At 38.5% G+C, this 15,807-nt stretch overlaps 1 protein-coding gene across 1 annotated transcript in view; it reads right to left on the bottom strand.

Moving 5' to 3' along the window:
- Positions 1 to 8,272: 8,272 nt before the first annotated feature.
- Positions 8,273 to 15,807, bottom strand: part of LOC128705827 (sphingomyelin phosphodiesterase-like) — a gene marked incomplete at its 3' end in the record, with an annotated part of 36,089 nt that continues 28,554 nt past the window's right edge. Inside the window, 2 exon segments of the mRNA XM_070081425.1 lie at positions 8,273 to 8,445; positions 9,344 to 9,456. Coding sequence (XP_069937526.1) covers positions 8,273 to 8,445; positions 9,344 to 9,456 — 286 coding nt within the window.

Raw genomic sequence — 15,807 nt, 5'->3', positions numbered from 1 at the left:
GGGATAATCCCTTCCACCCAGGATTTATACACCCACTGCCATCCTATCCTGCTCCAGCTTCTCCAAATGCCCACAGCACCAACTCCTTTGCCCTCTGAACTACATGTGTACATCTTTTATAACCCCAAAGTTCTGATTTCTACACCCCTAATTCTCTGCATAATTACCTCACACAATACATGTACTGTACTATCAAACATGAGATCTCCACTGCCTCCAGCCACCTCCTCATTGCAACTCAAACTTCATACAAAGCTCACGTGCAACTGTTAGTACCACTGTTGCACCTCTACTTTACCACTACTGTTAACCTTCAATTCCTTTAATATTACATTGCATTCATTTCCTTTATTAGCTAAATTGGAAATAAACATCCTTGTATTAAGATTATTTTTTTATGTGGCCACTGTGGGTTAACTTCTAGTATATGAAGTCACTTGTTTATCGGTCTGCATACCGGTGAAACATTAGGAGTCAAATCCCCAATAAACAGTTTGATGGTTATACACCCCTCCCCCCTCCTCCTTTTGCATCAATGTGCTGGTAGAAGTCACATGACCTAACTAACCTCCACCTCGCTGTAGAGTGGAAAGAGTGTGAAACAACCAGCCAACGAGTCAAGACTCCTACTCAGCTCTTGCAAGCTGACTGCTGATGATTCTCATCTGGTATGTATATTCTGTCAAATTGTGTAATACTCTATGAAGACTAAATATTCTACTCCGAAGGAGTATCTGTATATTTAAAGTCTCTCTATAACCATGCATTTCAAGGTATTGTCTAGGAACTAGGTAATATAGAACATGCAGTAAGCGTTCTGGACAAAAATACTGTAACGGTATAATTTTATATGCCTTATGTTTTATGATTTAATTAACTACTTAATTAAAAGAAGTTTTATTGAAGACTTTTACTATCCCTAACTCTGCCTATAGTTATGCTCCAATAAGAAAGTGTATCATAAAGGCTGTATATGGACCCGGGAGCATAACCACTACAGTGGTACATTTTTTTTATCCACCAACAATAGATAAAAGTCTATGCAAAGAAGTGTCAAGTCTCCATCTACCTTTTTCCACCCCCCCCCCTCATCTTTCATAGACCCATACAGTATACTGACATGGCCCCCTCCTAAATATTCAACTACATTACTTCCTCCATACTTTTTCAGTCCACTCTGATAATGAGATTTAGAGAGTATTTCTCATCCCTGTATTACACAGTACAGCCTCTCCTCACTTAATGACAGAGTTCTGTTCCTAAGACCACACTGGTAAATAAATTCATTATTAAGTGAGGAGCATACTATAAAGGTAGTGGGTTTGTGTCAACCATCTTTGATATTGTTGTAATGTCACTTTTGTACCATTTATAACATTTTCAGTATATTTTGAAATGTTTATATAATAGTGTACTGTATACTGTAATAAACAGAATAGAGGAAATCAGCTCTAATATATATAAATTAGGTATGCATGCTGGTCAGAGAGCCTGTCATAAACAAGTCATCAGTTAACCCTTAAACTGTCCAAACGTAGATCTACGTTTTTTCAACATTTGAAAGTATGTAAAAAAGTAGATTTTTTTTTTTTACATTTGGAAGCATGTAAAAAAAACTTTGATCTACTTTTTTTTTTGTTATATTTGAAAATATGTAAAAGAAAGTAGATCTACTTTTGGAGCACTACGCACATGAACATAGATCTGCTTGGACAGTTTAAGGATTGTTAGGTAGAACATCAAAATGGTATACAATACCGACAGGTATTGTATACCATTTTGATGTTCATCCTGTCAGACACTGCATACCTAACAAGGGAAGGTGTGAAAGACAAGTAAATTAAATGTATAAAAGAGCAAGGTGATGAGTAACAAATACTAGGTGATGAAAGATTGGATGTTGCCCAAAATCCTGTGTATCCTATGATTATTGGGCTTTTATTATTGTATACAGCCTCGCCTCGCTTAGTGACGTACTTGTTAATCCTTAAACTGAACATCAAAATGGTATACAATACAGACAGGTATTGTATACCATTTTGATGTTCATCCTGTCAGACACTGCATACCTAACAACCTGTCGGTATTGTATACCATTTTGATGTTCAGTTTAAGGATTAACAAGTACGTCACTAAGCGAGGCGAGGCTGTATACAATAATAAAAGCCCAATAATCATAGGATACACAGGATTTTGGGCAACATCCAATCTTTCATCACCTAGTATTTGTTACTCATCACCTTGATCTTTCATACATTTAATTTACTTGTCTTTCACACCTTCCCAAATTCCTCCAACTTTTGCAACTTATTTTCAGAATGTTCCCAAAACAACCATCACTTGTACAACCTCATCTATATTATATTTGTGAAAAGCATGGGCAGTGCTTTCTGGTTGGAAGGGGATGGAGGAGTACTTGAGTATACCTGGAGGGTGTTCTGTGGGTCAACACCCTTGCAGCCTGGTCCATGACCAGGCCTTGTGGTGGACCAGGGCTCGATTAGCCAGGCTTTAACAGCCAGCCGCAGGAGACTTTTTGAAGAAGAGCTTTTATTATTACAGTTTTATTTGAAGGGCTGAGGGAATTTTTGGGAGCTGTTTTCAAATCACTAACTGACAGCCCAAGACTGTAATCTACTTCCTCCTTGGAATTTTTGGGAGCTGTTTTCAAATCACTAACTGACAGCCCAAGACTGTAATCTACTTCCTCCTTGAAGACATACGCCTCTGATAATGCATCAGTTCTATCATGCATCTAAAGAGTTTCTTTAGTTTAATATCTATTATGTGCCTCATACCCACCCTGTGGGCGGTAGTCAAAAGATTACAGAGATACCTAAAGGGTCCAGGGTCTGGACCATAAAGTTTTGATAACTGAACAAGTTACAAAGGTAATGAACTCCAGGTAGATCTGGTCACAATCATGACACATCTGAAGGCCAATGTGAAATAGAATCTACAGGTGTATTTTGACACCACTGCCCCCAGTCCTAACATACCTTGGGGGAAAATACTAAACTCATATGAACATACAGTGCTTGGGTAATAGGGGGCAATTGGATTTGATCCAGTGAAGGTAAAAAGTATTTCTCTGGATCAAAACCCCTCACAGCATCAAGGAACTTCTAAGGGGTATTACATGTTCAACAGTTAAAATGTGTTCCATAATCAGTAACATGCCACAAGTCACACAGAGGAAGTCAGTACCTGCAAGCAGGTGGCTAGAAGAGAGATGTACACACACATATAAGCAAGGCCAACTACTTCCCATGGATCATTTGGCCCAGGAATTGGAATCTAAATGAACCGTTGCTGATAGTGGAAAAAAAAAAAAAAGACACTTGGTGGAGTCAACTTTCATCGAGAGTTGAGACCATTACATTGGTGTTAAGTTGGTAAAGTCAAACCAAAATACTATACCAATATAAGCTTGTTCTACAATACATACGTCTTTCATTGATCCATATCCGCTAGGAACTTTTATTGACCTAAGAAAAGCTTTCGACACAGTAGACCACGGCATCCTACTTCACAAACTTGACCATTATGGCATAAGAGGCCATGCACTTGCATATTTCAAATCCTACCTTGCTAATAGGAATCAATATGTCACCATTAAAGACACAGCATCATCAACATGGCCACTTTATACTGGAGTTCCGCAGGGAAGTGTCCTTGGTCCCCTGCTCTTCCTCATTTACATCAATGATCTTCCAAACGTATCACAACACCTGAAACCCATTCTCTTTGCTGATGACATGACTTATGTCATCTCTCACCCTAAGCTTGCCACCCTCCCCACCATTGTTAACAAGGAGCTGCTCAAAATATCAACTTGGATGACAGCCAATAAACTTACACTTAACACTGACAAAACCTACTATATTATGTGTGGTAGCAGAGCAGGTGTTGCGCAGCTTAACATTAAGATTGACAACACTAATTGCCAGACATAATGAGGGCAAATTCCTAGGCCTATATCTCGACAACCTGAATTTCAACACCCATATCCAACACATAAAAAAAGTATCCAAAACGGTTGGGATCCTCTCCAAGATACGATACTACATGCCGCAAAATGCCCTTCTCACACTATACCATTCACTCATTTATCCATACCTCACCTCTAGTGGCTAACGCGACGGGCTGAAGTTTTGAGACTATGACCGCAGGTTCAATCCCGGCCGGGGGTATGGTTTGGCTCACCTATGCTATTTGTGCTTGGGGATCAACTGCAGCAACACACCTAAAGCCAATAATAACCCAACAAAAAGCTGCAGTAAGAATAATCACTAAATCCCATCCCTGGCAACACCCCCCCCCCACTCTTCATAGATCTAAACTTACTCCCTGTTCAGAACGTCCACACTTACTACTGTGCAATCTACATCTACAGGACCTTAAATTCCAATATTAGCCTTGACCTAAAACACTTTCTTGATAGTTGTGACAGAACCCACAGGCATAACACCAGAAACAAACATCTCTGACATTCCCCGTGTCCGACTAAACCTTTACAAAAATTAAATGCATGTCAAAGGCCCTAAAATCTGGAACACCCCACCTGAAAACTCTAGAACTGCAGACACATTCATCACCTTCAAAACTACCTTTAGAAAACATCTCATCTCCCTGATACACCCCGTCAACTAACTACATAAAAACCACCTGGTGGTTCACACTTACACTCACTCACCCATTTGACTATGAACACAGAAATACGATCTTAATCTTAAAATAATGAATCCAAACTAGTCATAAGTTTGCCTGTGATGCTCCAATATACCTGGAGTTTGCCTGGAGAGAGTTCCGGGGGTCAACACCCCCGCAGCCTGGTCTATGACCAGGCCTCATGGTGGATCATAGCCTGATCAACCAGGCTGTTATTGCTGGCTGCACGCAATCCGACGTACGAGCCACAACCCGGCTGGTCAGGTACCGACTTTTGGTGCTTGTCCAGTGCCTGCTTGAAGACAGCCAGGCGTCTATTGGTAATCCCCCTTATGTATGCTGGGAGGCAGTTGAACAGTCTCGGGCCCCTGACACTTATTGTATTGTCTCTTAACGTGCTAGTGACACCCCTGCTTTTCATTGGGGGGATGTTGCATCATCTGCCGAGTCTTTTTGCTTACGTTGCGAGTGATTTTCACGTGCAAGTTCGGTACTAGTCCCTCTAGGATTTTCCAGGTGTATATAATCATGTATCTCTCCCGCCTACATTCCAGGGAGTACAGGTTCAGGAAACTTCAAGTGCTCCCAGTAATTGAGGTGTTTTATCTCTGTTATGCGCGCCGTGAAGGTTCTCTGTACATTTTCTAGGTCAGCAATTTCACCTTCCTTGAAAGGTGCTGTTAGTGTGCAGCAATATTCCAGCCTAGACAGAACAAGCGACCTGAAGAGTGTCATCATGGGCTTGGCATCCCTAGTTTTGAAGGTTCTCATTATCAATCCTGTCATTTTTCTAGCAGATACAATTGATACAATGTTATGGTCCTTGAAGGCGAGATCCTCTGACATGATCACTCCCAGGTCTTTGACGTTGGTTTTTCGCTCTATTTTGTGGCCGGAATTTGTTTTGTACTCTGAAGAAGTTTTAATTTCCTCATGTTTACCATATCTGAGTAATTGAAATTTCTCATCGTTGAACTTCATATTGTTTTCTGCAGCCCACTGAAAGATTTGGTTGATGTCCGCCTGGAGCCTTGCAGTGTCTGCAATGGAAGACACTGTCATGCGGATTCGGGTGTTATCTGCAAAGGAAGACACGGTTCTGTGGCTGACATCCTTGTCTATGTCAGATATGAGGATGAGAAACAAGATGGGAGCGAGTACTGTGCCTTGTGTAACAGAGCTTTTCACCGTAGCCACCTCAGACTTTACTCTGTTGACTACTACTCTGTTCTGTTTGTGAGGAAATTATAGATCCATCTACCAACTTTTCCTGTTATTCCTTTAGCACGCATTTTCTGCGCTATTACGCCATGGTCACACTTGTCGAAGGCTTTTGCAAAGTTTGTATATATTACATCTGTAATGTATTTGTCTTCTAGTGCATCTAGGACCTTGTCGTAGTGATCCAGTAGTTGAGACAGACAGGAGCGACCTGCTCTAAATCCATGTTGCCCTGGGTTGTGTAATTGATGGTTATCTAGATGAGTGGCAATCTTGCTTCTTAGGACACTTTCAAAGATTTTTATGATGTGGGATGTTAGTCCTATCGGTCTGTATTCTTTGCTATTGCTTTACTGCCCCCTTTGTGGAGTGGGGCTATGTCTGCTGTTTTTAGTAACTGTGGGACGACCCCCGTGTCTATGCTCCCTCTCCATAGGATGGTAAAAGCTCGTGATAGGGGCTTCTTGCAGTTATTGATGAGCACAGAGTTCCACGAGTCTGGCCCTGGGGCAGAGTGCATGGGCATGTCATTTATCGCCTGTTCGAAGTCATTTGGCGTCAGGATAACATCAGATAGGCTTGTGTTAACCAAATTCTGTGGATCTCTCATAAAAAATTAATTTTGATCTTTGACTCTCAGTCTGGTTAGCGGTTTGCTAAAAACTGAGTCATATTGAGACTTGAGTAGCTCATTCATTTCCTTGCTGTCATCTGTGTAGGACCCATCTTGTTTAAGTAGGGGCCCAATACTGGATGTTGTTCTTGACTTTGACTTGGCATAAGAAAAGAAATACTTTGGGTTTCTTTCCATTTCATTTATGGCTTTTAGTTCTTCCCGCGATTCCTGACTCCTATAAGATTCCTTTAGCTTAAGTTCGATGTTTGTTATTTCTCTGACCAGTGACTCCCTACGCATTTCAGATACATTGGCCTCTTTTAGCTGCTCTGTTTTCTTTTCCGTCGCCTGTAAACGGAGCGCCTGTCTCTATTTTACATCTACTCCTCCTTTTTCTTAAAGGAATAAGCCTTGAGCATACATCAAGTGCTACCAAGTTAATCTGTTCTAGGCATAAGTTGGGGTCTGTGTTGCTTAGTCTAACTTCCCAGCTTATATCGTTTAGGACTTGGTTTACTTGGTCCCACTATGTTCTTGTTATTGAAGTTGAATTTGGTGAAGCCTCCCTCGTGACTAATCTCAATTTGTCGGTCTGGGGCTCCGCGCATACATGTCTGAACCTCAATTATGTTGTGATCTGAGCATATTGTTTTTGATATGGTGACATTTCATATCAGATCATCATTGTTAGTGAAGACAAGGTCTTGTGTATTCTCCAGCCTAGTAGGCTCTATTATTTGCTGGTTTAAGTTGAATTTTGTGCAGAGATATAAAAGCTCACGTGTGTGTGAGTTCTCGTCAGAGCTGCCTTCTGGTGTTATCACTGCAATAACATTATTTGCTATATTCCTCCATTTTAGGTGCCTCAAGTTGAAATCCCCCAGGAGCAAGATGTTGGGAGCAGGAGCTGGAAGATTTTCCAGACAGTGGTCAATTTTTAACAGCTGTTCCTGGAATTGCTGGGACGTTGCATCCGGAAGCTTGTAGACTACCACAACGTCTAGGTTCTGGTTCTCTATCTTTACTGCTAAAACTTCCACTACATCATTTGAGGCATTAAGCAGTTCTGTGCAAATAAGTGACTCTGCGATATAGAAACTATGTATTGTGCCAAAACAAAAGCATTCACATTGCTAAACTCACAAACTAGTATTTAGTCACTTAGCATTTAGTCAACTTATTCCATAATTTGTAATAATTTAGAGTTAAGAATTAATCTAAGTTTGCCCGAAATGCCTAGCCATGCTAGGTGTCCTAGTGGCCCCCTCTGTAATTAATATTTTATTACATGTAAACCACACAACCAAAATCTGTAAACTCCGCATTGTAATCCTTATAGAGAATAAACTCAATTGATTGATCGATTCATATGTCACCAAAGTAGAAATCTGATAGAGAAAGACTGAAATAGCAGGTTATCTTAGTTCATTTTCCAGGACTAGACAGAATTTCACATTCTTGTCCTGGGTGTGGAGAGACTCTCACGATTACTGGGGTTTACAGTACAATTTTATTGCTTATTACCTTCTTCCCAAATGTAATCCTTAATAAGAAGTGAACCAAGAACTAAAACCTCTCTGTCAAATAACTTATTCATGAAGAAGCCTGGGTAATGGAAGGAAGGAAAAGGGATGATCAGGTTTGACCAGAGGAAGGAGAGGGAAGCTCAAATTCCTCATATCAAGAGTCCCTAATCAGCATCAAGACAACCCCCCTTAAATGCTCTCCTCATTACATTCACAGTTTGACTGCCACAGTACTCACCTGTCCCGAGGGAAACTCTCATGGTTACCAATAGCAGCATAGATTGGGATGTTTGGGAAGAAGCCCTTCAAGATGTTAGTCATCTGGCGCATAACAGCAACATTGTCCTGGCGACTGATCTTCCATATGTGATGAGGAACCAAGTCACCCGTACAAAGCACATAATCGATATCCTGACAACACAGTGTAGGTATCAAAGAGGAATTGACAGTTAAGTTATCCTAACACCAATTGAAACAGAAAGAGGCTATAATTACATACTAAGAACTTCATTTTAATAAGGGGGAATCACTAAACCCCATAGGGGTCAAGTATTACCTAGGGAATGGGAGCCATTCAGGTTCAATCCAAGGGAAAGAAATTTAGTTCCTTGGAACAAGAGCCTCTCACCAACAAAGGCACTGCCCTTGAGGGAACCAAGGATGAGCCATTTCTTTCACAAACAGAAAGGTAGATGACTGGAATAATTTACATCAGTGCTCCAACCACTAGAAGCTTTAAAAAAGGTATGATTTTATTTAATCACTGATCACAAGTTTTAGCTCTGCTCCACTGTTACCAATGAGTATCATAGCAATAGTACAAATCTAGATGAATAATATAGAAACAGTTTTTATCTAGGCTTCCTACACAAGTTTATATTCATAAAAGTTCTACTATGGTCTTGCATACCATAGTAAAATACAAAGAAATTAACTTTATAATTTCAATTATGTTCCTTGTGTCAATTTGATAACTGAAATTTAGCTTACCATTAGTCTAAATCCTATATTATATGCATATACTACAGAATAATTCAATTTCATTATTAATACACCAACTTAAAATTTTATCATACAAGACCTATTAGAAACTGAAAAATAAATTCTGATTTACTAAATTAACTACTGGGCTGAAGTATTTTGAGAATGAAATCTATGGCTTTTTTTGTCATTTTTCTTACCTGATATTTTTTATACTATTTTTAATTCATGCTGAAAGATTAAAGTTTGACTACAACAGAGAAGCCAATTTAACAATTCCGTTAGTAGTGATCAGATGTTGAACAGTAGAAAAAAAATTAATAGCTACCGGATGGTTGGCGACAATATGTTGCAGCATGTGTTGCAACAACCATTTTGGGGAATCACAGTTGCGGTAGTCTCCCCATTTGCCTGCCCTGTCACCAGGGTTCTTAATAGGACCTGTGCAAGAAAATGGTATAGAAATGCAAGGATTAACATTTTTTCAACATTAGCTTTCTCCCACCAACGCAAATAAGTTTATTTAGATACAGGCCCACACAAATACAATTATCATGCACAGTAAAATGTGTACTTTACATAAGATAGTCCAAAAAAGGTAGGATGACTAAAAAATAAAGGAAGCATATTCAACATTCATCCAACCACTGGCTTTCCATAAGTGTTCTGACATCACAGTTGTAGAAATAGATATACGTATTTTTATAAGTACATGTACAGGGAAGTACAATGCCTGCACTCTAAAGGAGGGGTTTTGGGATATTAGCAGTTTGGAGGGATATGTTGTGTATCTTTATACGTATATGCTTCTAAACTGTTGTGTTCTGAGCACCTCTGCAAAAACAGTGATTATGTGTGAGTGAGGTGAAAGTGTTGAATGATGATGAAAGTATTTTCTTTTTGGGGATTTTCTTTCTTTTTGGGTCACCCTGCCTCGGTGGGAGACGGCCGACTTGTTGGAAAAAAAAAAAAATGTACAAGATATACAGGCCTAGTTGACATCAATGACATACTACTATATAGAAAGCCCCTTGTTATGATGAGCATGTCAGGCAAATCGGGTCAAATTTGTCCCAGGATGTGACCCACACCAGTCGATTAACACCCAAGTACGCATTTTATACTGATGGGTGAACACAGATAACCGGTGTAAGGAAACATGCCCAATGTTTCAACCCTCGATGGGTATCGAATCTGGACCCTCACTGTGTAAAGCAAGAGTTTTAGCCACCAGGCCACCTTCAGAGGGCAGGCATAGTACTTCCCACATTTAAGACTCAAGTCTTGCTAACTGGCTTTTCTGAATCCCTTAATAAATACTACTTTGCTTACATTCCAGCAGCATATCAGGTTATAAAAATCACTTGTACCCCACACTCTAATGTACTCACACACAAGCCTTTTCAATGTCAATGTCAAAGCACATAGCATTCAAAACAACCTTCATCCCCCTCCCTCCAACACTTCCTTGGATGACACCTACCCCTCCTTTCTTTCATCTCAAATTCATATATACTTTTAGTTATCCTAATCTGATCAACAGTCTAAATGACCAAATCACCCCAACTCACCCTCTTAATTATACTTTTTGGTAACCCCATCATTGCCTAATCACCACATCATGGTTAACACTAAAGGTTGCACCTCCCTATATACAGTGGACCCCCGGTTATCGATATTTTTTCATTCCAGAAGTATGTTCAGGTGCCAGTACTGACCGAATTTGTTCCCATAAGGAATATTGTGAAGTAGATTAGTCCATTTCAGACCCCCAAACATACACGTACAAACGCACTTACATAAATACACTTACATAATTGGTCGCATTGGGAGGTGATCGTTAAGCGGGGGTCCACTGTACTTATTTTATTACTATACTGTATAGTTCATTGTTTTGTTCTTTTAATATATTGAGATTATTTCAGCATGATACAATGTTTGTATAGAGGTGAAAGATATTCAGGTGCATGCAGAAAGCCCTTGAATATGCAGAGCATTTTGGGCAAGGCCAGCAAGAAAACACCGAAAAATCAACTATTCAACAAGTGTAGTCAGGAGGACGCCGGCCCAGCAACCACCCCACTCACCACCGCTCAAGGCGACACCACAACAATAACAACAAATATGGCTGCCACCAGCCCATCCTCCCCTCTCTTCCCCGGATTCAACCTACCAAGTAGTCTCTCAGGTATGACCAACGATCCAGATACCCTAAAGACATGCATCTCCAACTTAGTTATTGAAAATATGAATCTTCGAGAGACGCTAACAAAACAAGACACCAGGATGACACAACTCGAGAACAAAATCCTCAGTCTTGAACAAAAGTTATCAACACCAGGAATGACTAACTGTGACAAGACCATCCAAACAGTCATAGATAGCCATACCCAACAAATAATATCTCTTAATACAAAGGTTGAAGAAGCAGTAAAAGAATGGAAGAACAACTTGGATAACCAGTTCAGTGACTACTTTGCTCTCCAAGAAGATAAAACTGAACAAGATAAACTATCGGACGCAGTATTAGTTAACAGTCCACTTTTTCCCAGTGATATGAACCAAACAAACAGTAAAGAAATTACTCTGCAGATCATAAAGGACCAAACAAGTGTTATTGTACCAAAGTCTGAAATAAAAGAAGCCAGGTTACTAGGATCCCATGGTAGAAAAAGTGTTATGCTTAGATTCCACTCACATGACAGGAAAAAAGACTTAATTATTGCATCTATTAAAGTAAAGAAAGAGGTATACATAAACGAGTGTCTTACCAAAAAACGTCAGAACCTCCTGTATAGAGTCAGAAAACTTAAGCGGGAGAATAACGACACAATACACCAATGCTTCACATGGGATGGGAAAATTCTTGTTAGGAAAACAAATGTAGGTCAACTGTACACAATCACGAACGAGAATGATCTATCACGATTTCTCAGGGATACTAATCTTACAGAGAATAACTAAACAATGTCCAACTTAAAAGCCTACGTAGTGTAGTGTATGTTTTGCTCCATTATTGTTCAAATTTCATTGTACAATCTCTTAGTAATTAAATAATCAACTACCTCATTTTGTGATTTTACTAGTAAGCATAAGTCACCTTATGTAATTTTCTTATTTACTATTGTTTGCTTAAACATTAGCTGAATTGATACTTTCTCTGTCCATATTACTACCTCATATTTTTTTTAAATACTATCAATTGATATTACTTACTAAAATTAATAATTATCATTTTTACTATAATTTCAATTTACTCTTAACATTTTTGACATTTAATAACCATTACTTGTCTAATTACCTTTACCTGTTTTAATACCACATTTATTATCTTAGAGTACTCTTAATTACCTTGTACTGCCATATAACCTCTAGTATAACTACCAGTGCAATATTGAATGAAATAAACATTACTTTTTCACTTTTTTGTAATCATTATTACTTACTAAAATTTTATTAAACACCATATTTACTACCAGTCAATTTTACTTTTGTACATTAAACATTATTTTATACTTCCCATAACATTTTGTTGCCAAATTTTCAAGTTTGTATATTCAAGTTTGTATATTCAACTCCATCCTTTATATTATCCTTTGTACCTGTGTACCTGTCTACCATCTTACTATCATATTATAACCAAGACATTACCATTGTTATTTTTTACTATTATTCTTCTGGTACTTTAATTGTGAATTTTATTTTGTCAATTTAAATCTAGTTATACTCTTGATCTTCTCAACAACCTATACCAGACTCTAGTGCAATTGCAAGTACCATTTCAATTTGTATTTTTATATTATAAGTTTATATTATAATTCCTACTCTAAGATTGTTTTCATATCTTAGTGACTATATTGTGTGTGCAATTAGTGTATATTTCAATTATATTATTGTTCAAGGCCCTTAACTATCTTTTGCTAACTAGTACCAACTACCTCATATCTTTTTTTTTTTTTTCTACTTTTTTTATTCTTTTGCTACCTTAACTTGTATATTTTATCTTGTCAATTTAAATCTAGTTATACTCTAATTCTTGTAAACTACTTATATAACACCTTAGTGCAATTATAATTGAGAGTCTTGTGCCTTTTTTATATTATTAGATTAAACTCAGTTGTACTATAGTCAATACCAAATTCATTATATTAGACCATATTGCAATTACTAGTGAGAGACTGGTACTATTTTTAATTTGTATTTTTATATTATTAGATTAAATCTAGTTGTACTATAGCTCATTTTAGCTCAAAACAGACTCCACAAAAGTCATTATATTAGACCTTAGTGCAATTACAAGTGAGAGTCTTGTTCTATTTTAAATTTGTATTTTTATATTACTAGTTTATACCTAGTTGTACTTTAGTTCATTCCAGCACAACACATAGACAACATCAACTTCATTATGTGTAGTAGTGACTATACTCTATATGACCAAAATACTCTAGCTATATACTTATCCAAGCTTCCCACCACTACAGATATCAGTACTAGAACTCAACACATAACTCAGGATATAAATAACCATAATTTAAACCTAGAAGATGATTGATCACGTTGACCCTGATCTAAACCTCCATAATCTGACACCCAATCAAAACCTATTGGAAAGTAACTGCCTTTATTACACAGCATCACAAGCCAGCACTATCCTAAACAATGCTAAAAGCCTATCAGTACTTAACTACAACATCAGGTCCTTAAGCAAACACTATGATGACCTCCTGGCACTCCTTGAATCACTAAAGACACCCTTCTCCTGCATTATTCTTACTGAGACCTGGCTTAAGCAGGACACAATAGATATCTACCCTCTACCAGGATACACAGCAATTCACAACTGCAGACCAAACCAAGTTGGGGGTGGTATTGCAATCTATTACTCTAACCAATTATCTTGTATTAGCACCACTTGCTTTAGTGATGAATATGGGGAATACATTTTTGCTAATTTTACTGTAAAAAACCTTAAGACACCTATAACAATCGGTGCCATTTACCGGATACCTCACACAAACATCCCAAATTTCAGTGAGAAATTAAAGTCACTAATAACAAACAGACAAATGAATAAGCACCACCTTCTCTTAGCTGGAGACTTCAACATCAACCTTGGCTTACTAGATGATCAGCCTGTAACTGATTTCATCAACAATATGAACAACACACTTCTCATACCAACAATAACTAAACCAACCAGGCTCACTGAGACAAGTGCAACCATAATAGACCACATATGGACCAATATACTAGCCCCCCTTAAATCAGGGATAATCACAGATAGCACTACAGACCACTACCCTACCTTCCTCCTGACAAACATTAATAAATCACCACTTGAATACAACAAAGTCTCATTTAGACTCCATGACGAGGCCTCAATAAGGAAGTTCACAACTGACCTAGAGATTGTTGACTGGCCTACAGAATTCTCCAAGGCCAATGGTACTGATGACTGGACAGACATTTTTCTTAACAAATTACTTAGACTATACAACAAACATTGTCCTATAAAAACGAAATAGATCACAAACAAACGGCTTGGTTGCCCATGGCTAACCAGCACCATTCTGGAATCCATTGACAAGAAACACCAATATGAAAAGCAATATAGACAGGGCTTAATACACAAAGATATTCTTAAACACTATTCATCAGTTCTCACCAAAGTAATAAAGAAAGCCAAACAACTATACTACTCCAGTAGATTCACAGACACTAGAGGAGATATAAAAAAGACCTGGAAAACACTCAGATTCTAGGGACCCACAAACTGAAAAAAAACAAGAATACTGTCCTAACTAAACCTAATGAAACACCACTACATCCCACTGACACAGCTAACAAGATAAACGACTTCTTCTCAACCATAGGATCTAATCTCGCCAATAAAATCCCACATACTAATGCTCATGCCGGGGACTACCTAGATGGGAATTTCCCAAATTCCTTCTATCTTGCACCAAATGAGCCCTCGGAAGTCACCGAGATTATAAAGTCACTTAAAAACAACTCAGGGAATCTGTCTAATGTCCCACCATTACTGTACAAGCGAGCGGCCCATATCCTTTCGCGTGCTATTTCATTACTTTTTAACAAGTCACTAGAAACTAGCACCTTCCCGAAACTACTCAAGATGGCAAGGGTTACACCAATACATAAAGGTGGTGACCCAACAGACTTAAACAACTGTAGGCCAATATCAAACTTACCATTGCTATCCAAAATCTTTGAGAAACTCGTGCACAGGAGACTATATTCATTTATAACAGCACAAAATATACTCAACCCCTGCCAATTTGGATTTAGGAAAAATAAAAGCACTAATGATGCAATCATAAAAATGCTAGATCTGCTTTACACAGCATTGGAAAATAAGGAATATCCACTAGGAATTTTTATTGACCTAAGAAAAGCTTTTGACACAGTAGGCCACGACATCCTACTCCACAAACTTGACCATTACGGTATAAGAGGCCATGCGCTTGCTTATTTCAAATCTTACCTTACTAATAGGTATCAGTATGTTACCATTAAAGACACAGCATCAACAACACGGCCACTTGATACTGGAGTTCCGCAGGGAAGTGTCCTTGGTCCCCTGCTCTTCCTCATATACATCAATGATCTTCCAAACGTATCCCAACACCTGAAACCCATTCTCTTTGCTGACGACACGACTTATGTCATCTCTCACCCTAATCTTGCCACCCTCAACACCATTGTTAACGAGGAGCTGATCAAAATATCGACTTGGATGACAGCCAATAAACTTACGCTTAACACTGACAA

Source organism: Cherax quadricarinatus, unplaced genomic scaffold (assembly GCF_038502225.1).
Source record: "Cherax quadricarinatus isolate ZL_2023a unplaced genomic scaffold, ASM3850222v1 Contig2692, whole genome shotgun sequence".
NCBI lineage: Eukaryota > Metazoa > Arthropoda > Malacostraca > Decapoda > Parastacidae > Cherax > Cherax quadricarinatus.
The sequence above is the reverse complement of the archived record's forward strand: the minus strand, read 5'-3'. Positions and strand labels throughout refer to the sequence as shown.